General features: G+C 39.6%; 1 protein-coding gene across 2 annotated transcripts; it reads right to left on the minus strand.

Moving 5' to 3' along the window:
* Positions 1-228: 228 nt before the first annotated feature.
* On the minus strand, positions 229-25858 carry LOC125231710 (fatty acid synthase-like). 2 transcript variants are annotated; one of them, XM_048137248.1, is made up of 21 exons: positions 25517-25858; positions 25109-25263; positions 23787-24553; positions 23465-23695; positions 22553-23189; positions 22242-22435; positions 21926-22154; positions 19983-20233; positions 19670-19888; positions 18588-19410; positions 17722-17819; positions 17352-17543; positions 16860-17264; positions 16514-16720; positions 15673-16415; positions 15449-15591; positions 15247-15367; positions 14955-15154; positions 13581-13985; positions 12762-13007; positions 229-860 (listed from the first exon to the last, which is right to left on the minus strand). In XM_048137248.1, exons 2-20 carry the CDS (start codon positions 25242-25244, stop codon positions 12802-12804), a joined length of 6207 nt encoding a protein of 2068 aa, XP_047993205.1. In that variant the 5' UTR covers positions 25245-25263; positions 25517-25858; the 3' UTR covers positions 229-860; positions 12762-12801. The 2 variants fall into 2 exon arrangements, with proteins under 2 accessions (XP_047993205.1, XP_047993204.1); XM_048137247.1 differs by having other exon boundaries at positions 229-854; positions 12756-13007.
* Between the last annotated feature and the right edge of the window lie 745 nt (positions 25859-26603).

Raw genomic sequence — 26603 nt, forward strand, 5'->3', positions numbered from 1 at the left:
AGGTAACATTTTCGATTTGGGTCAATGATTTACATGGGTGTACCAAATTCCAAGCTAATCTGTTTAGTAGTTTTGGAGTAAATCGGCTGTGACAGATCGACAGACTGACGCATGAGTGATCCTTTTACGGTTCTGTTTTTCCATTTCATGTTACGGAACCCTAAAAAGTATACTTAATATCATGTTTTATTATTTTTAAGGTATGTCACCATAAAATACAGCAAAATTAAAAACGACTCCGCCCAACGTAATTGTAGTTTTTATTTTTAGAGTTCCATGGCCGTAGTCAACTAGGATTCTCCACGTTCATCTGTCTGTTTTTCCGCGGAAGAGTTAGCTTTAGTTAAGCGTTTTCTAGAAAACTGTTTTCCATCTACGCACTGAATTCGTCTGGAATACTAATCTTGTGAGTATTGAACAAGCTCGACTGTAGGAACATAAATCAATCATGTCAGGAATAGTAAAATACGAATTATTTATTCGATCGTCCTTACTTGCATAACTAAATAGTGACAACATGGTAGGTACCTAACTTTTAATTGTAAATTAGACATATGCACATTATATTTTAACTAATTACTACAATGGGCGGGACATTAATCAATTCAATTATATTTCCATTTGTTATGTTCGTGACAAACCACTTTCACTGCACTCGCATTCATAACGTTATCTCATCTCATACCATTTGTACAGTACCCCATGCATATAATTTTGCATACTTTGAGTGGGGTCGGCTTTCCTAATTACTATATGCGCCACGACATTCTGTCGAGGGTTGTCGGGTCAGGGAGATTATTAGTTTTAAGTAATACTTAATAAATAACTTACTTAAATTAAAAATAAACATAAAAACGATTGTAACTGAACAACTTCATCTAGTTATAAATAAGAAACATTACAAGTAACAAATGGTTTAAATTGATGATTAAATGTAACTTTGTATCTATTTATTCATATAAAAGTATGTCAGAATTCGAATGAATTAAATGGTTACACAAAAATAATCAGCGTGTTATCGTCTATTGAAATTAGCGCCATAGGTTTTGTCACGGTGGATTTCGCAATTGTAGTAGGCGGGTTTGAGCCAATATTAAGAGTGACAAAGGTTGTGATTAGATGCGAGTTTAGTTTGTAGTGACTTATGATAAACATTGAAATTAAAATAACAAACAACATCAAGCTCGTAGCGGGAAGAGAATATTCGCCCAAGTGGCCAGCAAGTATTAATACCCTTAAATATTGAAAAAGGTAAACAACCTCTAGCGATGCGATATGTACATTGTTGTGTTGCAAGTACAGTGGAATAGGCTTGTAAAAAGATAATTAATCATGTTGATTTGAATAGAAATATTACTCCCATCAAGATATAGCTCAATCGATTCTACTCTCGATTCTGAATAGGCGGTTTTCATATTTTTAGTGTTAAGTGGTACACGGTGTATTTCAACTATTGCGCAATTTAGTTAGGTATAAACAATGATATATCTGTCTCTCTCTAAATCAGATGTGGAAACACGTGTGAGGGGAAGGCATCTTTTGCTGAGAAAACGTGAACTTTAATTCGTAGAGCGTATGGGTGTAAACAAAGCACTTATGATCTTTCTGATATGAACACGACACATCAAACAAGAGCGCCTGCAGGCTTTGAGTAATTATGTTAACTAGAGAGGGCACCTCAACTTGATTTTGTGTAACAACACTTAGAGCTGATCAGCACAAACGCGCTTAGTCTGTGCCGAACGGCTGTGGTAGATTGACGTATCGCAATGAAAAATATTTCGTCTAAATAATGCCGTCATGTGTAGTGAGGTACTGTACAAACTGCTCAGGAAAATCTAACAAAAGCCAAGGAGTGACTTTTCATACGTAGGTTTACTGCATTTTTGTTTAAACACGCTTTCTTTTTAAAAAATGTATCAATATAAACTCATGCCGAAGCGCCATGTTGCAGCGGCCATGTTTCGTTGAAACCAAAGAGTAAAAAATGCAACAAAAGCAGACGTGACAATATCGCAAGTTAGTTCAAGTTTCCTATCATACATTAAATTATATATATTTATCGACGCAAAAAAGGTTATTTAATTATTATTGTCAGAATTGCACAGTTTTCCGACATTTCGGTCTATAACAGATTCTCAATACGCGTGTCGAATTTCATGTGAGTATGTAAATGTAAGTGCAGTACCTAACCTGCCTGAATGAATTTGGGTAGGTAGACGGTCAAGCAAATTATGAGAGTATAAAAATGCGCGAAATTCAAATTTTCTATGGGACGATAAACCCGCGCCCATACATACATGGATGTAGATAAAGTTATGTGTGCGACTATACATAATTAGGCATTAAAACACTCATGTTATCTTATTAACATAACAAAAACAACACTCATGTTTTAATGCCTACCATTATGCAAATGTCACATAAATAACTAATATCCAGTTGCGGCTACGTGTACACATGTACGCTCAGTCCGTATGCAGCTTTATATGTGGTCATTTAAAAAAAATGGGCCTCACAGAGTTGTTAAAAAAAAGTTAAATCGCTGTCAGTTTTGCAACGATAATTAGGCATGGAATTTCAATAAAAACATCGTTTTTGTTTTAATTATGTAAATTATACTAAGCTATAATCTAAATTCAGAACGTGAAACAAGTTTAGTTTTAAATACAGATTTCAAGCTTCATTATCATTACAAAACTAACAGCGATTTATGTTTTTTGTTAACAACTCACGCTAATTGAGAGTCATAAATTAAAAAAATGCCCATGTAAACCCATGTCACTTCTATACTTCTAATCTATGCACTCTATGCAGGGCTCATCATTGCGACCGAAAGGTCGTAAGCGCCGAGTAAAATCGTAGCGCTTGCGACGTTACGGAAGCAGGCCATTGGTTCACACCCCGCCCCCTCGCCCCGCCTTCAGCTTACAGGCTGTGACACGTTCGTTGTTTGCTATAGCTCCTCTATACGAAGTAATAATTACTCAATGCCTGCAGGTGCGTCTTCGAGGCTTGTCCACTTCCAGGAAGAAAATTGTATTTTTTTTTTTTTTTTCCCTGGCAACACCGCCGGGAGCAAACGTCAAATTAGCTCGACGTATTTAAAAATGTTAAACTAATTATTTTACTGTAATAATAACATAGTTTTAGTGATAATTAGAAAGTTCACGTCGTAATTAAAGTGCTCAAATGTTATTTTAACATTACGTCAAACGCAAGAAGCAAAATATCGACGACAGAGGACAAGGCAACTGTCAACGGCCTAACGTTCCAGATTTAAAATTATACTGTATTTCGCCGAAGATTTTTACAGATGAGTATTGTTTTCATTATCTATAAGCCTAGTATTTAGTTTATTAGCCCATATTGCAAAGAATTACTCATTGCCATACTTCCTTTTGTGGTTACTTTACATGTTTTAGAGGAGAAACTTGATTGAAACATAGTAGGTTTTTAACATTTGAATTACATACTAATACCTTTGTGGATCACTTTAAAACAGCATAATCATACCCATTGGTAATCATTTAACTTGCAAAATAGTGAATTTTAAAGGCTATTCAATGATTTTCTTATATAGTAAATAAAACCTGCAAATACTATAGTTTATTTCTTTTTAGTCACCATATTTTGTTAGAAGCATTACATATTATTACATTTCTTTGTTCATATATCTCACATATAAATATGCTTCCAGCAACAACCACTAAAATGACAACACGCAGGGACGTCCTACTAGCCAAAATGCAACAACTACAGAGAGAGCTCAAAACGGCCAATGAGTTGAACACAAAACTTCTTCAAGAACAGGAAGAATGTGAGCAGGAAATTGAGTCTGTTGTTCGAACAAATACAAGTCTCAAAGCCCAGCTTGCAACTCAAGATGTCGAATTCGAAGATATGCAGGGGCAGCGAGATGAATTACAGGCCATCGTTGACAGATTCAAGCAATGTCAGGAGATACACGAGCAGGCACTGCAACGCATCCAGGACCTGGAACAGCAGCTGGAGGAGTCGGAAGCAAAAATGACTTGCAAGTATTGCTCGGGCCAGGCCAGACCGACGGATAACAATTTAAGTATTTTTGCAGAACTTAATAGTTTTGAGTTAGATTTTGTTCATAATGAAACAGTGTGTTCCCCAATAGTAGAAAGTTTAACAAGTCCTGTAAAATGTCCCGCCAATGAGGTTAATAAAATTAGTATGAAGGGATCCAACAAAATCAAAAAATATCTAAAATTAAGTAGATTCATAAGGAAATCAAAACTTTTACTGAAACGCCATAATTTAGTATTCAAGAAATTTCACTCCAAGTTCAGTAATTTGGCCTTAAGTGATGAACTTTTAATTTGTCAGCATCAATTGGACCAGACAGTCGAAGAGTTGAATCATCGCTCTAATGAAATAAGAAAATTAGAACTAAAGTTAAAAGACCTCAATAATAAAGAGGAACTCTCAAGTAAAGCATTGCAGGAATACATAGCTTTTATGAATGATGTTCTAGTGCCGGGCAGCGGGTACCCGCTGCGCATGGAGTCACCGCGGCCTACGACGCGCCCCGTCGAGCCGGAGTCGCCCGCGCTGCGTGCCGCGTTGGCCGCGCCGGGGACACCCTCCCTGCGCGCCCTGTTCGCCAAGCGCCTCTCCCTCGCGTCCGAGCCGCGCCGCGACCCGAGCCCGCCGTCCGCACCGCGGCCTCGCCGCCGTCACGGTCGCGCCTCGCGGAGCCGGCCCCGCCGCCGCCGCGCGCGCGCCGTCGAGTCGGCTCCCTCGCCGCCGAGCCTCGCCAAGCTGGCTCTGGCGCTGCTGACCTACGTCGAGCCCTCTCCGTCGCCGCCCGCCACTGCGCCGCCGCCGCCGCCGGGCGCCGCACCCTGCCGTGCGCCCGCCACTGCCCCGGCACCGCCGCCGCGCCCGCGCCCGCGCGCCGCCCGCACCGTGCTGTACAGTGACGAGGCGGGCGTCGGCCTGGGCGCGCTGCTGGCGGAGCGCCTCCACCACCGAGTCATCAACGACTGTCACCCGGGGCCACCGTCGATCGACTGATCGAATGTATCTCTGCAGGCGAGTTTGACTGCGACTCCACGCTCGTAGTTTTCATAGGGAACAGTGTCGACTGTACTAAGCGAGATATTTTAAAACTATCCGCTACTCTGTCGAAGGTCGACCGAGAAGAGGTTGCGAAGATCATTATTTGTGCGCTCCCGTACAGAATGTCTAGCAAAGTCAACAAGAGGGTGTTTCACTACAACTCTTTATTATATAATTTGGCGTTGTACAGTAGTACGATTTCGTATTTTGATACGAATAAATTTATAGATGAGTTTGTTATGCCTTATAAGAAAACCTACCTACCGAGGAGATGTTTAGTAGAATGTGCTGACCTGTTAGCGTATAACATTAAAGGCCCCGACGTGGCTAGCACGGCGTTTAATAATAATATGAAACGGTTTAATTTTTCATGCCCCGGTAGCGAGGGTTTCGAGATGAAGCCGTCTGGTGATTTGAATTTAAACTAACAGCTCCGACAACGAGTGCACCAGCCGGCTCCATTTTTATTGATCACTGCGATGCTAGTATGATAGGTAAAACCAATTTATTGAACCTGGTTCACCAAAATATCCAAGGATTCACTTGTAAGGAACTTGAAATTGATTTGTATTTGCAGTCGTCGAATATTGACATACTCTGTATTACTGAGCACTGGCTTAAAGAACATGAATTTATGTTTAATTTTAAGAATCATAGTATAATTAGTTCTTTTTTAGGAAATCTAGTAACCGTGGCGGGTCATTAATAATGGTTAAGCATAACTTAAAAAGTAAAGAGCGCAGAGACATTGTTGACATGTCTGTAGAACGCCATATTGAACTTTCTTGTGTTGAGATGGACCAATTTATCATTATATGCGTGTACAGGCCCCCTTCGGCGGACTATAATGTATTTGAATCAGTAATAGATGACGTACTTAGTAGTGTTTTTAGAACCCAAAAAAGTATAATTGTGTGTGGCGATTTTAATGTCAACATACTTGAACATTCGCCATTATGTGGAAGGTTATTAAACACCTTCAAATCCTTTAACTTGGTTAACTTATTCTGCGAACCCACTCGAATCACAGCAACCAGTGCTACATGTATAGATAACATTTTTAGTAACAAGGATGCGATTAGTAAATCTGTTATTAACAACCTAAGTTCTGATCACTGTGGTCTAAAAGCTTCTTTCAATGAGAAAACAGAAGAAATTCCGCAAGATACTTTATGTAGGCCAATCTCTCAAAGGCTCCTAGATTTATTTAATCGTAATGTTACCAAACGATTATGTTGTCTTTCATGTACGCAAGAAAACCCCAATTGTTTGAGTTCTGATTTATTTAACTGCATTAAAAATGAATTTGATGTCTGTTTCACTAAAAAGAAAGTAAAAAGCAGGACCAAGACTAAATTTAGCGACTGGGCTACGCCGGATATTCATAAGACAAGACGCCAACTCTACGACTTATACGATTTAAAAGCCACTGATAAAAGGCCGGAATTTCTGGAGCATGTTCGGAATTTTTCAAAATCTTTTAAGATGATGTGTGTCGCCGCGAAAGCTAATCACTTGTCTAAAAAGATCCTAAATTCTAGTGATAAGGTTAAAACTGCCTGGCAGGTGATCGGCAATGAAACTGGGAAACGTAAAATGAAGGATCCGCACTACAAGCTACGAATTGGTGACGCTTTAGTAAGTTCCGACCGTGAAGTGGCAGATCATTTTGAGCAGTTTTTCTCGAATATACCGGTAGAAACAACAAAGTCTCTTAATTCGTCGCCAGATGTCGCTGAAGAAATTTTGAAGAGAAATGTAGCGGAATGTACAGAATTCTTCAAATTTTCGTATATCACTCCGAACATAGTTCTTAAGACTTTTAGATCACTGAATTTAAAGAAAACTGAAGATCTATGGGGCCTGTCAGTCAAAGTTTTGCATTCCATTATTGAATCTATTGCACCATATTTAGCTGAGATTTTCAACAGATGCATTGATGTTGGCACTTTTCCAGATATTATGAAACATAGCAAAATTATCCCGTTGTTTAAATCAGGAACGAAGACAGATCCTACGAACTTTAGGCCGATTTCAATACTACCTGCATTAAGCAAAGTGTTTGAGAAACTTATTTTAAATCAACTGCTGTCGCATTTCAACAGAAATAAACTGCTTGATAGCAATCAATTTGGTTTTACCAAAGGTCGATCAACCACTGACGCTGGTGCGGTACTCCTAAAGCACATCTTTGACGCTTGGGAAAAAGCTCAAGATGCTGTTGGAATTTTCTGTGATCTGTCCAAGGCATTTGATTGCGTAGATCACGAAAATTTAAAACGAAAATTAAGCCACTACGGGATAAAAGCCGGTGCCCTCGACTTAGTCTCATCATATCTGTCGGATAGGACTCAGAGAGTAGTTATTAATGGAACTCATTCGGCGGGGTCCCCGGTAGCCCTCGGAGTGCCTCAAGGTTCAATTCTTGGTCCCTTCCTCTTTTTAGTATATATTAATGACCTACCCACTCTTGTTAAAGGCAGACATGATATAGTGTTATTTGCGGATGACACTTCTCTTATATTCAAAGTGAACAGGAAGGAAAATAGCTTCGACAGTATTAATGATGCCCTATCAACTATAGTTAACTGGTTTACGGCAAACAATCTACTTTTGAACGCCAAGAAAACCAAATGCATCAAGTTTGCGTTACCTAACGTCAAGCAGATAAATAACAGCAAAATCCAAATAAAAGGTGATACGCTGGAGTTTGAAGACCAAACTGTTTTCCTGGGAGTCACTTTAGACTCAAAACTGCAATGGCACGCACATATTGCTACTTTAGCTAACAAACTTAGTTCAGCTGCCTACGCAGTAAGGAGAATCAGACAGCTAACAAACGTAGAGACGGCCAGGCTGGTATACTTTGGTTACTTCCATAGTGTTATGTCGTATGGAATTCTGTTATGGGGTAAAGCCGCAGATATTCAGACGATATTTGTGCTGCAAAAGCGAGCTGTACGTTCCATATATGGACTGGGCGCTCGAGCTTCCCTAAGAGAGAAATTCAAAGAGGTGAACATTCTTACCGTTGCCTCTCAGTACATACTTGAGAATATTATGTATGCTAGGAAAAACATCCATGAATACAAGCTTAACAGTGATATCCATAACTATAACACTAGAAACAAACATAAACTTGCCGTGCCCTTCCACCGTCTCCGTAAGGTTAGTACGTCTTTCGTTGGGAACTGTACACGTTTTTATAACAAAATCCCCATTGATGTAGTGAACTTGCCACTCGGCAAATTTAAGTCACATGTTAAGCGCTGTTTGCTAGGTAAAGCTTACTATACGGTAAATGATTTTATAGATGATAAAAATGCCTTTAAGCCAGTAGCTTGATTATGGTAGCAGAAGTTTGTAATACAACCGTACTAGTATCCAGTAAAAATGACACAGCGTAATTTTTCTCATGTGATTGTATTGTATCATTAGTTATGTTAGTAGGACGCTTAGAGACCTTATACACCTCTAAGATTTTTGTTTTCATTATATAGCGTAGTAATATAAAATTTATTTAAAGTATGATAGTACACTGACCCTTAGAGACCTTTACATCTCTAAGTCACGTTGAGCATGTAATTAGTTATGTATAGCTATACTAGGCATTGTTGCCCTCTTTAATGTCACCTACAAGCTTAATGTCGTGTTTCACTGTGTCGATTTTTCTTTTGTCAATTTGCTGTTAGCTTGAACATGTCATGCTCGCTTAAAAGTCTTTGCTTACGGTGGCGTGTTGATCGGGTCGCCACCTTCCCGAATGGAGGTTGAGGGAGGCGATGGCTGAGATACGCGTCATACTCGTGAACGGGTGCTGTTTGTGGAGACTGGTCTGTTCAAGCTTACCTGGGCCACATGTTTTGTTAGATTATTTAACTTTACTTTTGAGCGGATTGCGAGACACTACATTCGGTTCTTGTAAGAATTAAACTTAAGTAAGTAATGTCTTAAGGATGACACTAGAGACCATCACGTTGTCGTTTAATTTAGTTAATTTTAGCTTTTGGACACTTAGAGACTTTATACATCTCTGAGATTTTGATTATATTTTATTTTAAAATAGATTCCTTACTTTAATGACCTTGTTGTCGTTTGATTAAGTTAATGTTAGTTTTTGGACACTTAGAGACCTTATACATCTCTGAGATTTTGATTATATTTTTAAACTTAATTTGTAACCTTGATTGGCCCTTATTTGTAAACTTGATTTGTTCTTTAATGATTGACAACTAGAGACTTGTACATCTCTTGAAATGTGTAATTTAGCTGTTCATTTTCTGTATTTTTTTTTTGTATTATTTGACAAAGGTTTTTACTTTTAAATATTTTAATTTTATAAAATTTGACTCTTGGAGACGCTATACATCTCCATGGATTATTTGATTAAGTATAATATTTTTACTTGTAATATTCAGTCTTTTACAACTATTGAAGTATTATAGATTTCTTTTATCTTTGTATCTGTTTGCACTTTCTTTATGTATTGATTATAGTTAGTAATAATATGACATTTAGAGACTTTATACATCTCTAATTCTATATCAGTGTATAGCTACTTTGCTTATGATTAATATTTTTAGTTAATATTTCTATTAATTTCATTTGTTTAACTTTAATGAATACTCTGTAATGTTGACATGTAAAAGTGCCCCCGTGGCCTATTTGCTGAATAAATGATTTTGTATTTTGTATTTTGTAATAGGGTGAGTACGAACAGAGTTTTTATCGTTTTAGATTAGGGAACTTTCTGTCTAGTAGGGTAGAATGTGTGTGTGTGGATTGAGTGAGCACCTTCCGAAAATAAAAAAAAATATGCTGATCATTTAGTAAAAGTTCTAAAACAATTGTAAAACGAATCTCTGAATTTGTAAAAAGATAAATCAAAAGATACAGCCATTAACATGTGCTCACTCAGTTCTCACAAACTACCAACGAAAACAGTGAATATATTCATTTAACATATAATATTTATATACTAACATTTAGTAAAAAATAGGCCAACCTACCTCTATAAATATTAGATCACCTAATGACGTATTAAATTTTTTACAAATAGTTTCTTATGCTCACTCAATCCACACACTTTTGAAAAGCCGAATTTTGATGAAAAACATAAGATTTAGACCGCTATTATATGTGTATAGTTTAGTAAAAGTGAAATGGGAATTTGTAAAATACAAAACGAACCACTAACGTGTCAGGTTTTTTTATAATAAATTTTTGTAAGTGCTCACTCAGTCCACACGTTTTGAGAAAGTTAAAAATGTAAATATCTTACGATTTGTAGCACCTAAGACACTCGAAAGTACTTCAACATTTAGTAAAAATTTTTACTAAATATCCACCATCTAATATTTTATATTCGTTGTCTGGTTTTAAAGATATTCCGACATAACTTTTCTCATACAAATGTATCAAGTAGGGTGACCACACTATGTCGGCTCCTGATTTTCCCCACCTTCCCATTGTCATATTGAGATTGGGGAGTTTCGTTCAATTTTGATAATAGTTTACCGGATTTGTAAGTGGGAGCGAGAAAAGAATAACTATTTCTCGCTCCCACTTACAAATCCGGTACGCTCATCTGTTAGCGCGATTAGATTACCAGGTTCTGGTTTCTTACTAGTGAAGTATTATATTCTTTGTTTCTTACCAATTATCATTCATGTCCTTTTTAATGCATGCATGTCGATATGGTTATTATCCTGACGTCGATAAAAATTACACAATACACATCATCACTAGGCCAAGAACATAACCTAAAAACAGTTTGCAGATGGATAATTATTAATTAATATGGTATTAGTTTAATATTATCAAAATTGAACGAACGAAACTCCCCAATCTCAATATGACAATGGGAAGGTGGGGAAAATCAGGAGCCGACATAGTGTAGTCACCCTACTTGATACATTTGTATGAGAAAAGTTATGTCTGAATATCTTTAAAACCAGACAACGAATATAAAATATTAGATGGTGGATATTTAGTAAAAATTTTTACTAAATGTTGAAGTACTTTCGAGTGTCTTAGGTGCTACAAATCGTAAGATATTTACATTTTTAACTTTCTCAAAACGTGTGGACTGAGTGAGCACTTACAAAAATTTATTATAAAAAAACCTGACACGTTAGTGGTTCGTTTTGTATTTTACAAATTCCCATTTCACTTTTACTAAACTATACACATATAATAGCGGTCTAAATCTTATGTTTTTCATCAAAATTCGGCTTTTCAAAAGTGTGTGGATTGAGTGAGCATAAGAAACTATTTGTAAAAAATTTAATACGTCACTAGGTGATCTAATATTTATAGAGGTAGGTTGGCCTATTTTTTACTAAATGTTAGTATATAAATATTATATGTTAAATGAATATATTCACTGTTTTCGTTGGTAGTTTGTGAGAACTGAGTGAGCACATGTTAATGGCTGTATCTTTTGATTTATCTTTTTACAAATTCAGAGATTCGTTTTACAATTGTTTTAGAACTTTTACTAAATGATCAGCATATTTTTTTTTATTTTCGGAAGGTGCTCACTCAATCCACACACACACGGGTAGAATCACACATTTCGATAGGTAGGGAAATAAATAAAGTTCTGTAATATAAAAACCTATCTTATCTAATAACTAAAAATAAATTAAATTCAAGATCTAAAATCATTGTGAACAAAATTACTGGGTGTTAGAAGGTATTTTATAAATAATATAGTGTGTTTATTCTTGGTATAATGAAACTTCAATATCATATTTATTATCAAAGTGTGAAAAAGCTTTGAGTTATTACTGTTTAATTCATCTAAGTGTAATTTGTAATTGTGGTAGCAATTTCTGATTCTTCATGTGACAGCGATCATTGAGTGTTAGCTGGGGTTTGTTTAGGGACCAGTGGCATGCGGGCGCCGTCCACTGATGGAAAGCCGAAAACTCCGAGGAGTGATTAAGCTTACTTTTCTTGGGTTTTCAATTGGAAGCTTCTTACTCGATGTATCGTTGAAACAGTGAAAGGGTCGAGAAGTTATGGTCTATTAGCAGTATTGGGGAAAAGGGGGGATTAGCTAGGGAAAAGAAACAAAATAAAATAAAAAGGGGGGTTAGTTCATAGATAGTTAGCCCTTCTGGTTTGGCATAGGATTCTCAACAGAGCAGTTTGGTTGAGATGAGGAGTTCCAAACCACAACGCAAGCTTCGAGCCCAATTGGAACTACTAATAGAGCGTAGTGGATGATTACTAAAATATTTTTTATATTATTTACCATTTATAAACCAAAATTATGAATAAAATGTCTGGCGCCTGTAGGTTTTTTCCTGTTCAAGTTCGTATATTACTTTGCTCGCACATTTTTCACAGGCGTTACTTAGCGTTAACATAATCTCCACGTCTTTTGCCTATTTGTCCAAATTAATGTAATTTTCACAAAATTATGCTGAGTTCTAATTAGTGGGTTAAGATATAAGTGAATATATGAGTCCAATAGTTGTTTCTACTTCGCATTAAAGAGTTTGGGTTGCTAAGGTTCGTATCGAGGGGTCCTTCTACTACCATTAGACGAACACAAGGCCAAATCTACGGGGTATTTTTAAAGGATGGTTAGTTATAAGTATGTTTAGTCAAGTAAGTAAGTAAATAAGTGAGTGGGTGCGGAAGTTCGGTACACGATTCACAAAATCCGCTCCGCTCCCTTCAAATGCAAAGGAGCTATCATGCTATGGCGTCCTTTATCGTGCCGTCAGCTTCAGCCGCCATGTAACGAAGTTTGTCAAACGTGAGCGCGCGGATCTCCTGCGCACCGAGCACCACGTCGTAGTTACGTTCGAGCACCTGCTTGATCTCTGCGAGCATCAACGAGTCCAGCCCTAGCTCCATCAGGGTCGCAGTTGAGGACACCTTGTTGACGTCACGGATACCTGCGGCCAAATTGTTTAGTTATTATAGTCAAGTAAATATAGTACGTACAGTCGCCATCAGATATATAAGAGCGCCCGAGGTACTCAAAAATATCTGAACACGCCTCTATTGCCTAGGCGTTAGAGGCGTGTTCAGATATTTTTGAGTACCTCGGGCGCTCTTATATATCTGATGGCGACTGTACCTACTTACAGAGGTTTACTCTAAAATCAATGTCGTTTGTAAACCTCCTGATCTGCCAATAAATCGTGTGTTTTTATTGTTGGTTAATTATAGAATTACACTAATTTAGTTTACTAAGAATATACAGGGTGGAAAAATCGAATGCCACATGGATGGCAACTACCTTAAATATTGTAAATAGCACATTTTGTGTAACGGAGACCTTCCTTTGTTTTTAAAAACAATAACTTCCGCATTTAAGGATTCATGAAAAATCGCTTGCCTCAGTCGGGACTCGAACCGGTCAAATGTGACAAAAAATAACGCAAAAACACACAAAATGTGCTATTTACAATATTAAGGTGGTTGCCATCCATGTGGCATTCGATTTTTCCACACTGTATAATTACCGAGAACATTAGCCAAAGCGTGTACGAGGGTCTGCGCTGGCTTCTCCTGGGTGCGCCGCTGGTCAGCCAGTACCATGGACGAGACTACGGGTTGCGGCGCAAGCAGGAGCGTACTCAAAGTATCCAAGCATGATGCGATGCGTTGTGGCACTGTGCCTCCCACTTCTGCATCTTCTCCAAACATGGCAGCCACAAGTCCCACGTCACCGATTGCACCCCACTGTATCGCTAGCGCTGGTAAACCGTCCGCGCGCCGCCGCTCACAGACCCGTTCCATGGCGCTATTAGCGAACCCATAATTGCTCTGACCCGCGATTCCACGCCCACATGATACCGAAGAAAACGTCACGAAGTGATCTAACTCCGGTGTCAGTGAACGTGACAACTTATCCAGGTTTCGCGTCACTGTTAACAAAAAATACATATAAATATTGAGTATATCATCATGCTCCTTGCGTTATCCCGGCATTCGCCGCGGCTCATGGGAGCCTGGGGTCCGATTTGACAACTAATCCCAAAATTTAGCATAGGCACTAGTTTTACGAAAGTGACTGCCATCTGACCTTCCAACCCGAAGGATAAAGAACTAGGCCTTATTGGAATTAGTCCGGCTTCCTCACGATGTTTTCCTTAACCGAAAAGCGACTGGCAAATATCAAATGACATTGAGTATAATTTAGTGGAAATCTATCCATTCAAAAAGAGGAGTATAGGTAATTCCACGGAGGTTGAAGTGAATGATAACACACACAGCTAAATGAAGATTAGTACTGATTGCAAAAAAATGAATGAATGAAATGAGTGAGTGAATGTAAAAAAACTATCAATATATTTTTGAAAAACATTATTATTTATTGATAGACTTATCATTAATGGTATTAAAAGCAGTAATGGTATTATCCGGTGAACTTTATAGCTCATATGAAATTTCACTTCCAAATAATTATTCAGCTATCGATATATTTTGTATCGGAAGGATGTCCCTATGTTAATTGACGTTATTGCTACTGCGACTTCTATGTCTGCTAATAAGTAATGAAAAAATAGGTAAACACCATTTTAACAGCTACGATGATAAAATAAGGCAATCTAATAAAATATCTTTGATTTCTACGATAAATATTACAATCATAATCTGACAATTAATTAATCACATACGAGATATTTTATTTTCTGCTTTGTTTGAAAATTATTCTATAGACGTAATTCTTAACAAAATAGTTAATATAAACTTTTTGGTCTTTCTTGCAATTCACTGTTGAATCTGCAGTCGGTACACGGTAAGAACACTAATTTCAAAATCTCGTTGTCTTTACATGACAGTGTTATAGTGTGCGTGGCCTCAACTGAGTTGAAACTACCTATAGTTATTACCATCAATCTTAGGTTTGGTGACGGTACTGAAGGTGTCCTGCGTCTGGTTGTCTAAGAGTGCATCACGCAGCACAGCGGCGAGGTTGAAGATGCCACCAACAGGCGAAGCCGAAGACGCCTCTTGCAGTAACGCGCGCGCTCCATCCTCGGTCGTTGCATCTGCGCTTGACATTAGTACGCGAACACCCGCGGCTTGCCATCTGTAAAAGTTACAAAATATATAGCCCTTAATCACGATCGTGGTACACTTCCCCGTTTGCGTCCATAATATCTTTAAACTACGTTAGTGTACCTGCGGACACACCAGGATTGGTAACCAGTGCACACGCCTTTGCGTGAATTGAGCATGAGAGTTCGTGCGCCGCGGCCTATCATCCACTCGCACAGTTCCAGACCAAAACCACCAAGTCCACCTGCAATGAATATGAACAACAGAATAGAAAACGAGAAAATGTAATTTATATTTATAAATATTTGGGTTAACCGCCACTTACCGATGAGCACGTAACTCTTTCCAGGATGCATGTATGATCGAGGAATGGCTGGCAGCAGTTGTTTCGTCAACGTTTTAGTTTCTAGTTCTTCCTTGCGCACACGAACCACTACCTTACCTATGTGCTTGCCCATCGACATGTATCTACAAGTCAAGCCAAGACAGCCATTAGAAAGTGAATAACTAACATCTTATAGATAATATCTTTTTATTCAGAGAACTCACCGAAAGGCATTTTCGACCTGGTCATAGTCGTAGACGGTTGTGGGCAAAGGACGAACAGCGCCGTTAGCAATGCCTTCTCTTACGCATCGCCTTAATTCGGCCTTTTCTGGGTTATCTCCGCTCTCACTAAACAAAGCGTCCAATAAGACGCCGTGAACTGTGGTGTTTTTCAGTAGTACAGCCATACCGAGAGCCGTGTTTGCGCTCAGGTCAAATTTACCGACTTCGAGAAAGCGACCATTAAGGCCGAGACAGCGTAGTGATGCTTGAAGTTTGTCGCCTGCTAGTGAGTTGAGCACGAGATCGACGCCATGACCGCATGTACGACGCAATATGACATGTTCAAACGAGCTGTCTCTCGAGTTGGCAATATTGGCATCCAGCAGCTGCGGGAAGCGTTCGCGTAGAAAGGCACGTTTGGAGGGCGAGCCTATAGTAGTATAAACGGTACAACCGGCATGCAGTGCGATTGCAATAGCAGCCTGGCCTAAGCCACCAGCACCTGCATGCACTAGGACAGATTCACCAGGCTGCATGCGCCCGCGGATCACCAAAGCATAATATGCTGTCGCATACGCCACTGGCACGGTCGCTGCCTGTTCTAGAGTCCATTGATCAGGCACCTCCCACATTAGACACACGTCGGCCTGAACCGTAGTTGCTAGGCCCATTGTTTGAACTATACCCATTACGCGTTTACCTGTTGATGAATATCCGCTAAACTCTAACCCAAGTATACATCCCTGTAAAAGAAAAAACAATACAGTAAGTCCATTGGCACACTTATGCAATAAGTTTGTACTTAAAAATGACTAAGGCATTATTAAAACATTGAAAGAACCTTATGAGCGAGATGTCCAGGCAGTGAGTCAGGTTGCAGCTTGCCTGTAGCGAGCATGATATCGCGAAAGTTAAGCGATGAGTAGTAGACATGGCATAGGTCAGTGTGCGGCTCCGGTGCAACAGTGGCATATTTCAGGTCGCTCTCGATCCAATGCAAAGATGACAAGTCACCGCGAGTCAACGTGTTTACATACGCATGCTCCACCTGCCATCGAGAAACATCGAGAGTATTAAGTATTTACTACAATAGCATAATGTTTGGTTATAATATTAGGTATATCAAACATGTTTTCACCAGTAGTTTTCAATAGGTGTAGGTAAACAAGAATAGCTTGGTAACCAACCTCTTGCTTGACTTGTGTCGGGTCATCAAGTGGTAAGTGGCGGTAGGTACCCCAAACACCGGCGCGCAATACATTGAATGCCAAGTCTTGGCGGATCTGTGCCTTATACGGTGGGGCATCGGGATCGAACTGGTCTGTAGCCTCTGGTAAGTAATATACGCGCAGGCAGTCACCTCCGGGCTCTCGTCTCAAGCAGGTCCCTAGACCCAGCAAACCGGAATCAAGTGCGCTCGACCACACATAAACCAACAGGTTTTCGTTTTCAGCTTTCTTCATAGCGACCTTCAACTGATCTACCCAGGAGTAGTTATTTTCATGCACTTCAATAATACATTTAGACGCTGGCATCGGAGCTGTGCGCTTCAGCAGCAGATATTCAAAGGATTCCGAGCAACGACGAGATACCTTTAAAATGACAATATATGTAATATAACCATAAGCAAACTGCAATCATAAAAGACGACAAAGAAAACAAGGAGAACACAATACTACCAATGTGAGTCCAAAGTTGGAAACAGCTGCCTGTATCGACGACTCGTCTAGCTCATGTAACGGCTCTTCCAGCAACACAAAACCATTAGGAATGCATGCCTTTATCAATGCAGATAGTTCTTCATGCTTTAAAAAGATGTTTGAACCTAACACCACGTGGCAATCGGTCTGTAACGCGCTGTTTGCCAGTACCTGAAAGTTCAACAACTAAATTATTTCAAATTCAATAGCAAAATTTGAAGCATAACTTTGTAAGTAAGTTGCAATCATTTCTTTCAATTACAACTGAAAACTGGTCTGTTACCATGGCTTAGCGTTAGTCAGTGACCTGTACAAAATGTGTTTTATTTGCTCTTACTACGAAGCGTACCTTTATTCCAAGTGGTTCCATAGTGGCAGCATACTGTTGTGCACCTGCATCAGTGACTAGCGTTGCGTCTACGCGCACCCCCGGTACAGATTCTAATACTGGAGCAGAAATATGGCTAAGTATTAAACTTATTCTTATTTATTCTTGGCACTTCGGAGCACACACGCTTCGGCAACGTAAACGCTTTTGTAACAAAGAACTTAATCAATGTATTATTGCACTTATTTTTCCGTGTAACGAGTTAACGTTATGCTTGTTCCATGTAGTTATTACTTTTTTAGCAGATTGAACTGTTTGAAATGTAGAATTGTAATTTTATATCAATCGTGAAATGTGCAACATGGTTTTCGTTTTCTCAGTTCTCAAATGTCATATGAATGTCATCATGACACCTAACCCATCGTGCAGCGCGCAGGCGCAACAAGATGGCGTCGACCCAAGAATGACAAATGGGCGCGTTCAAGTTATATTAAGGCCGTGTTGCACGTTTGCGTCCGTGGCCCACAAATGGTGTCGCCGGAAGACCAGCGCTGACTGTATGGTTAGCATTATGCTGAGGCGGGACCATTTCGTGGTAAACGATAATTTTTATATTATGTTTTAATAATTAAATGTTTGTATTTTTAATACCTATTGTAATTTACCACGAATAAACGATTTCTATTCTATTCTATTCTATTCTAAACAGTAAGTATTTAAACAGTTTTCGCGGGTGTATAATACATGGCAATACAAGATTATTGACCTAAAATAATAACAAACCTGATAACTAACGCAATTAATAGTGGTTTGAAAACTGATTGCATTTATGTACCTAATGTACAAATTCTGTTTAACAAGTTAATTAAATATTGTCTATGTCATACCTTGCACTACGCGTGGCAGCAAAAACGCCTGTACGGGCCGACAGTGCGCTTGCTCGGTAAGTTTCAACTTAAGCACGTTGCAGTTTTCGAGCGCCAGTTGCACTAAGGTTAAAAGCGGATTGCAGTCTACATTCCCGGATATCAGAGGAATGAACACGTGTTTCTCTAGTGTAGGTGCTGCCTGAACTTTGGTGCGGCGTGGTGCTAACGAAGTCTGCATGCCACGCATCTCGACTCCACCGGCAACAATAACGTTTAAGTTGCGGTTAACCTGAACTGCTATGCCATCTTCTGTAGCAGCCTTACGCTGTGCCGCAGGATCGATCACTACTCGTTGCAGACGGGTCGGTAAATACAAGAGCCTCTTATCGATGCCAATAAGGGAGTGTTGCATCATAGCGTCCATGAAAGAGATCCAGTTGCCTTCCCATTCGAGCTGGCCGCGCGTGCCAAGTTTATTTGAAGATATAATACCACGAAATACATCTTTGTAGTTATAACCACGAAGGCGCAGCTCTTTATAAATGTCTTCTGAGCTAAGCAAAGGCACGTATTCTTCTTTAGTATTATCATCATCTAGCATAGTGGCTGGCAAACGTTCAGCATCTGGGTCAGCTGTAAGTCTGGCTGTACCAGTGAATACCACTTCATCACCCTCGCAGACTTCGAACTCGCCTGAACCACTGAGAAGTGAAACAAGGAAGCACACTGGAACGAAGTTTGACATGATGGTGGCACGACGAAAATGTACATTTTGGAACACAACCGCAGTCTGCTCTATTTCCAGTTTTTTAATCTTCGCTAACGTTCGCCACACCAGCAACTGTTGGACATTTTATAGTTAAATATGTATATCGAACAAATGAAAGAGAAAGTTCTGTACAACACTTGTTTATGTAATAGTACTAAATTTCTAAAATTAGATTTTAAAGGCATGTATGCTTGTTTGTGTATCAGGCATAATTAAGAATCAGTTGATCGTGGATATATATATAACATGACAAAACGAGCTAAAACACGCCTTGCCTCTTCGTGAATGAAACAGATCCCGTTGACTAACAAAAACGAATCATAAAACTCACCAAGTATCCGGTCGCAGGGAAGAGGATTCTGCCATCAATGTTATGTCCGGCAATAAAGGCGTCTTCAGGCTTGTCGAGATCGTACTCAATGATGTTCTCTTTAACCTTCATGAAGTCACATACACTCCACTCGACTCTGTGGTCCCAGCCGATATGTGACGCCAGTCCAGGGGTACCGCGAGACACCGGCCACGATACACGCGGGTATAACTGCGCTACCTTGTTAGATATGAAATTGATTAGTTCAAAGTTACTTCTGGTTAGGTACAGTACCTAATCGTGTGCTAGACCACGGAACTACCATAATCATTACCTGAGGCTGTGTTCCGGCTCCATAGGTTTTACCCACTGCAGTAAGGAGATGCACGAGAGTGTCGGTTGCATTGCGACGCACCAGAGGGACGTGTATAGCATCTGGCATCGCACGCTTGACAATGGCTTGAAGGAGCGCGTGAGGAGCGATTTCCAGCATTAGCGCCCGCTGCGGCACCTGAGCCAGCACGGGCGCAAACTGCACCACAGACACTAGGTTGTTTACGAAGTACGCGGCATCACTCAGCCGATCTGTAAGATTAAAGTCACATGTGACTTACATATATACTCCTAAAAAAATATGTAGGTGGACTTAAATAACAAAGAGTTTTTAAAGGCCGTAGCAGGATAAGGGAACAAAAAAATGCCCTTTATGATTAGGAGCTGATTTTTTTTTCTATAGTTACTTACACTTAGTAGTACGATTGTGCAAATTTTTGTTGAAAAATTCCCAGTGGTTCAGCCGGCAGAAAAAAAAACAATTTCATGTAAAATATGACTTCTCTCTAAAATTATTGAAGATCAACTTACTGTAATGTACTAAAAAGATACAAATTGAAGAAAACTTTCCCCATACATTTACTATGCAGAAAACGTGAAAATGTATTATGTAATGTAATTACGCCAATTGGTCCTATTACATAAACTGTTGTACACAATAAAGTGATTACTACTACTACTACTACTACTACATTGAAGGACCATAATAATGTATGAAGGCATAACAGTAACATAAGATATAGTAAAATTAGAATACTTTTTCACCTTTTTCCACATGGGGATTTTTTTTATTTGTGGCTTTTTAGTACATTAGTAACATTACGGTAATTTATGTAAAAAAAAAAATATACAAATGGTATGGGAAAAGTTTTGCTCAATTTGTGAATTTTCTAGCCGGAATTTTTTTTGGTTCCATAGAAACTTTTGATCCTTGAGAGGAATGGGATTTTGGCATCAAAAAAAAGTTTGTGAAAAATGACTTTTTTCTCACAACCTGTACCTAATATGTTCTTTCCAAAATCTGTAAACGCCAATCTTCATCAATTTGAAACAGATGGAATATCTCCTTAGACCGTTTTCGCGTAGCAGCACCGGATCTGGTAGCTGCCCTCACTGACCCGCTATCAAAATATACCCTGTATATCTTTTTAAAGCCAATATTGTCGAATTTATAAATTTAAATAGATATCATACACGAAAGAAAAAACGACAAGGCCAAAAAATATTCAATAAAATAATTTGATTTGTTCCCTAGTTGTATTGTCGAATATGTTTTATTTTTACGGTACAACAATAAAATGTAACAAAATCCAACCAACATTATTTTTTAATTTTGACACTATTGCTTTTCGATTTTAACTGTCAAACTTATATGACTGACAGATCATTAAATAAGGCTTTTTTAGAAGTATCACTTAGAGTGGGTCGCTCCTTCAGAAACTAAAAGATTTTTTTTGAAATGTTGACTTACGTACTTTTTGCAGAAATATCATAGTTGGAGACCAAAGAGTAGTATAATATAATATATATGTTGGAGACTCAATTTTCTTCCAGGTTATAAGTACTATTTAGTTAACCAAAATGAAAAAAAGATTGTATGATAAAGTTAAATAATTTTAGAGAAAAGTCATAATTATTTTCATGAATTCGGTTTTTTTTTGCCGTCTGAACCACTTGGGAATTTTTCAACAAAACTTTGCACAATCGTACCACTAAGTGTAAGTAACTATAGAAAAAAAAATCAGCTTCTAATCATTAAAGGGCATTTTTTCTTCCCTTATCCAGCTACGGCCTTTATTTTAGGAAATATATCTTGGTAATAATTTTAAGTCTAAGTACCGTGAGGCGAACATAACAGTGAAAATGACCTTGAGTTACATTTTTAAACGACTTTTAAGCCCGTTTTTGTTATTATTTGTAAACTTCACTTCAGAAAATACTTACCAACATCTGAATTCCACTGATCTTGAGGAATGGACGAGGAAAGCCAGCGCGCGCTACGAGGTTTGGGCTCAGGAATGACTTGTTGCAGTCTCTTAAGCAAGAGAGGTCCGACGCCCGCAATGTACGAGCTATGGAACGCTATGCCCGCAGTATTCACCATACGTACAAATACGCCATCTGCCGACAGCTCCTGGACAAACTTCTCTACCGACGATAAGGGACCCGAAATCTGTTTAAAATATGTTTTTATTAACTTTGAAGAAAGGTAAGTAAGTAAAGGCACCGTAATGAATATCAACCACCCATGGCGTCTTACCGTGATGCTATTAGTAGAGTTATGTGCGGCGAGCTCGACGTCAATGGGACAGCGACGGGCACATTCCTCCCAGGAGAGACCAACGGCAGCCATGGCACCCGACGATGGTACCGAGTCGAGCATACAGCGTCCGCGCCAATACGCGCACAAAACCGTTTGCTCTGCTGTTAGTGTTCCGTCCGCGTATGCGCATCCTGCATTCATAAAATATTTTTAAAGTGCTTCATTATTAATGCCTTTTTTTATTTCTACCAAGAAACTAAGGACATGAAGAGAAAGCTCATGACAAGATTAGAGATCAATTGTCTTACCGATTTCACCAACAGAGTGTCCAATTATGCCGTCAGGGTGAATACCAAGCTCACTCAGCACGTCTACCAGCGCCACCTGCACGGCGGCAATGGACACGAAGGAGTTGATGATGTTATCAAAGGCTGACTTTGGCGCCTCTGTGATTACATGCTTGAGGTCTACGCCGTAGGGTTCTAGTGCCAATGCCGATCGCGCGATACTCGCAGCGAATAACGGCAGACGCATCAGCTCTCGAGCCATACCGGCCCACTGCGAGCCCATGCCGCTAAATAGAAACCACACGGGGCGTGAGTCGCCGTCGTTCTCGAGCACCTCCTGCACGGGCGGTGAGCCTCGCTCCGGATCAAGTACAATGTAACCACGGTGTGGGTGCCCTGGTATGGAGCGCGCATGAACCACGTCCAACAGAGCGTGAAGCTCGAAGTCGCGCGGATGTAGTGCGGCTAGCTGTAGCAGCTGCTTGACAGCCTCGTCAGTTCTGCCTGAAGCGAGCACTAGACGCGGTGCCGGGTACTCAGCGGGCTGTGAACGGTCTCCGCGTCCACCCTCGAGAATCAAGTGTGCATTGGCTCCGCCGAACCCGAAGGAATTCACCGACACCAAGCCACCTGGCCATGGCGTATTTTCGACCACCATCTGAACCATACACATATTTATGAACAAATGTAGGTACTCGGTACTCGTAGCTTAAGCTTGGCAATTCATGAGGCTATAAAACATATTTTGAAAAATTACGTGTGGTGTCATTTTTGCTATTTTAAGCTGTGTCTATTACAAACATAATCTAATGTTACAATGAAAAACTAATTATATCATTAATAAATTCCACGCGACAAGCATGAATATTCACCGTAGTACGTATAGCTATTTTATGTGTCCCATCTACTTAATGTATGTAAGATTCAGAATACCTTAATGCGGCCGTCAATGAGTGCAGGTATTTCGGTATTAGGGGTCTTGTAGTGCAGACTAGCGGGGATAATACCATGCTCCATTGCTATGACCACTTTAGCAACGGAGCACAATCCGGAGGCTGGCTCCGGATGGCCCATGTTGGACTTGACGGCACCTATCAGTAGTGGACCTTTGCGGTCTTTGCAGAACAGCTTCGTGATCGCATTTCCTTCCTCTGGATCTCCCACCTATTGTCACACAATTAAAATTAGCTAAACGTAGCAAGATGACATAGCTGTAAAACAAGTAAAACAACACATTTTATAGATAGTAACTTGCCTTGGTGCCAGTGCCGTGCGCCTCCACGTAAACGACATCCCGCGGACGCAATTGAGCCTCTTCAAAAGTCTCAAGGGCGTTTCGGTACTGAAAGTCTCCGTTAGGGTAATTGATGCCCTCCTTCTTATAACCATCGTTGTTTGTCTTCGCGCCGCGCAGTGTGCAGTACACCCGACGCGCGGCACTGCGTCGTTGCAAAAATACTGCTACGACCGCTTCAGAACGTACGTAGCCGCGTCCAGAGTCATCAAAAGCAGCGCAACGGCCATCTTGTGAGAGCATAGATAAGCGATGGAAGCTCAGTGTTGTGGACGGGCTGAGGCAGATGTTTGTGCCTGCGACTATAGCGGCGTCACAACGGCCTGCTCGGATGTCGTTCCAAGCCTGTACCAACGCATGCATAGAACCTGCACATGCGATATCCATAGACAGTGATGGCCCCTTGAGGTCAAATGCGAAGGAAATCCGGTTGGGGAACATGGAATTACTGCAGCCAGTCAAGGCATAGCCATTGATTTTTTCCATATCTTGAGACCACCCTTGGAAACTTTCAGACTGGATAAGACCCACGTAGACACCGGTGCGTGAGCCGCGCAGCTCGGTAGGGTTGTATCCAGCGTCTACCATTGTCTCGTGTGTGACTTCCAACAGCAGTCGCAGTTGCGGATCCATGATTTCTGCCTGCTTTGCGTGCACTCCAAAGAATGCTGCGTCGAAGTGCGCCAGGTCCTTTAGCTTTCCGCATCGTTGTGGCAATCCGTACATACCTGAAGGTAGTTTTAATAGATTTAGGATCACTTGTACCACCGAAAATGGAGGCTTCACCTGAAGTCAATCCACCGTTTTATATGGAATTTGACAGTCGACAGCCCACTAATCTTGAGTTAAGCGGGTGGTGCATAGAATGGCCCTTAGAAATAATATTTTCATTTATTTATTACTTATTTAAACTTTATTGCACAAATAAAACAAAAATGTAGGACTGTAGGTTTTACTAATATTAAACATTAAATAAATGTCATATACAAAAGAAAAATTAATGTTTATAACATAATAGTAGTGTTACTACTTAAAAAATACAAGTTAAAATATTTTCTATGAAAATAAAATAATTTGTTCTTAGAGTTTACTAATATTCTTGGAAAAAAATCCCATGCTGTTAAAATTTCCATTTATGAATGAAAACCAAGTTGCAAACTAAACAAAAACTGCTATTTAGGCCTTATTTCGTCCGTTGACAAAAGTCTGGCTTGAATTTACATGACTCTGCGTCTAAACTTATTATAGCAGCAGTATAAAAAGAGACACCGAACATATCTCACCTGGCGTCCAGCGTCGATCGTCATCTGTTACAAGGTCAACGCCAGCGAACAGCTTGGATGCAAACTCTTCGATAGTGTCACATTCGGGCAAGCGCCCGGATAGACCTGACAGCACCACGTCCTCATGTCCTTCCATACTTAGCAATATATTTAATCTAAAATATGCAGGTTTAATTAAATAGGCTTCATTAAATGGGTCAGGATGGCCTACATGATTTACACATTTTGCAGTAAACTACGAACCATTACATGTACCTACGTAATTTCATTCCTTAATTCCTGCGGGTTCGAGGTAAAATATGGTTCCAAAGTTAGTTATCACCTAGTATAGTATATTTACAATTTTATTTGGGCACTAATGGCCATAAAATGGAACAAACTTTTAATCCAGTTTGATTTGTTTCTTACCTTCTGCTTACCAGCCGGTAAGCCTTCAAAAAAGCCGTCACACAAGGAGTATGAAAAAAATACCAATGCTTATGAGGATTTATCAGAATAATATGGTTGCTACACCGCCGGTTCTCGTACACTAACAAAGGAGTCGGCTAACCCATTCTTTAAATGCCTACGTAAGGTATGTACCCGCGCCTAATTACTAATTAGCAAGTCGTTGCAATTTTGCATCCGAACCGCCTCTTATAGCAGAAAAAATTACAATCATGTGCCACCTACAAAACTGCATAATATTTAAACTTGACTCTAAAAAGTTGCAACGTGCCTACTTCTCCATCCAAGTAATAATCTGATGGAATAGGGTTCCTCTATTATTTACAGTGAGGGTCAATAATACACCCTGTTTTTAGGGTTCCGTAGTCAACTAGGAACCCCTATAGTTTCGCCATGTCTGTCTGTCCGTCCGTCCGTCCGTCCGCGGATAATCTCAGTAACCGTTAGCACTAGGAAGCTGAAATTTGGTACCAATATGTATATCAATCACGCCAACAAAGTGCAAAAAAAAAAAATAGAAAAAAATGTTTTATTAGGGTACCCCCCCTACATGTAAAGTGGGGGCTGATATTTTTTTTCATTCCAACCCCAACGTGTGATATATGGACTGTAATAGGATTGTTGGATAGGTATTAAAAAATAAATAGGGGTTTGTTAAGATATATATTAATCTCTCTAAATTTTGAACCATATGTTTGAAAAATATGAAAAAAATCATAAAAGTAGAACTTTATAAAGACTTTCTAGGAAAATTGTTTTGAACTTGATAGGTTCAGTAGTTTTTGAGAAAAATACGGAAAACTACGGAACCCTACACTGAGCGTGGCCCGACACGCTCTTGGCCGGTTTTTATTAAATTCCGTTAACTTTAAGGGAAGGTTCTTTAAGATTAAATACTATTAATTTCTCTATAAAACAAGCGTCTTAAATAATCGATGGAATCAGGCGTTACTTTGCGGAAATCCATGTTAATCGTAAACTTGAACATTCCTTTGCTAATCCGCGAATTGATAACGTGCAAGTTAATCAGTGCTAACCCGTTATACTT

The sequence above is a fragment of the Leguminivora glycinivorella genome, chromosome 12 (assembly GCF_023078275.1).
Source record: "Leguminivora glycinivorella isolate SPB_JAAS2020 chromosome 12, LegGlyc_1.1, whole genome shotgun sequence".
NCBI lineage: Eukaryota > Metazoa > Arthropoda > Insecta > Lepidoptera > Tortricidae > Leguminivora > Leguminivora glycinivorella.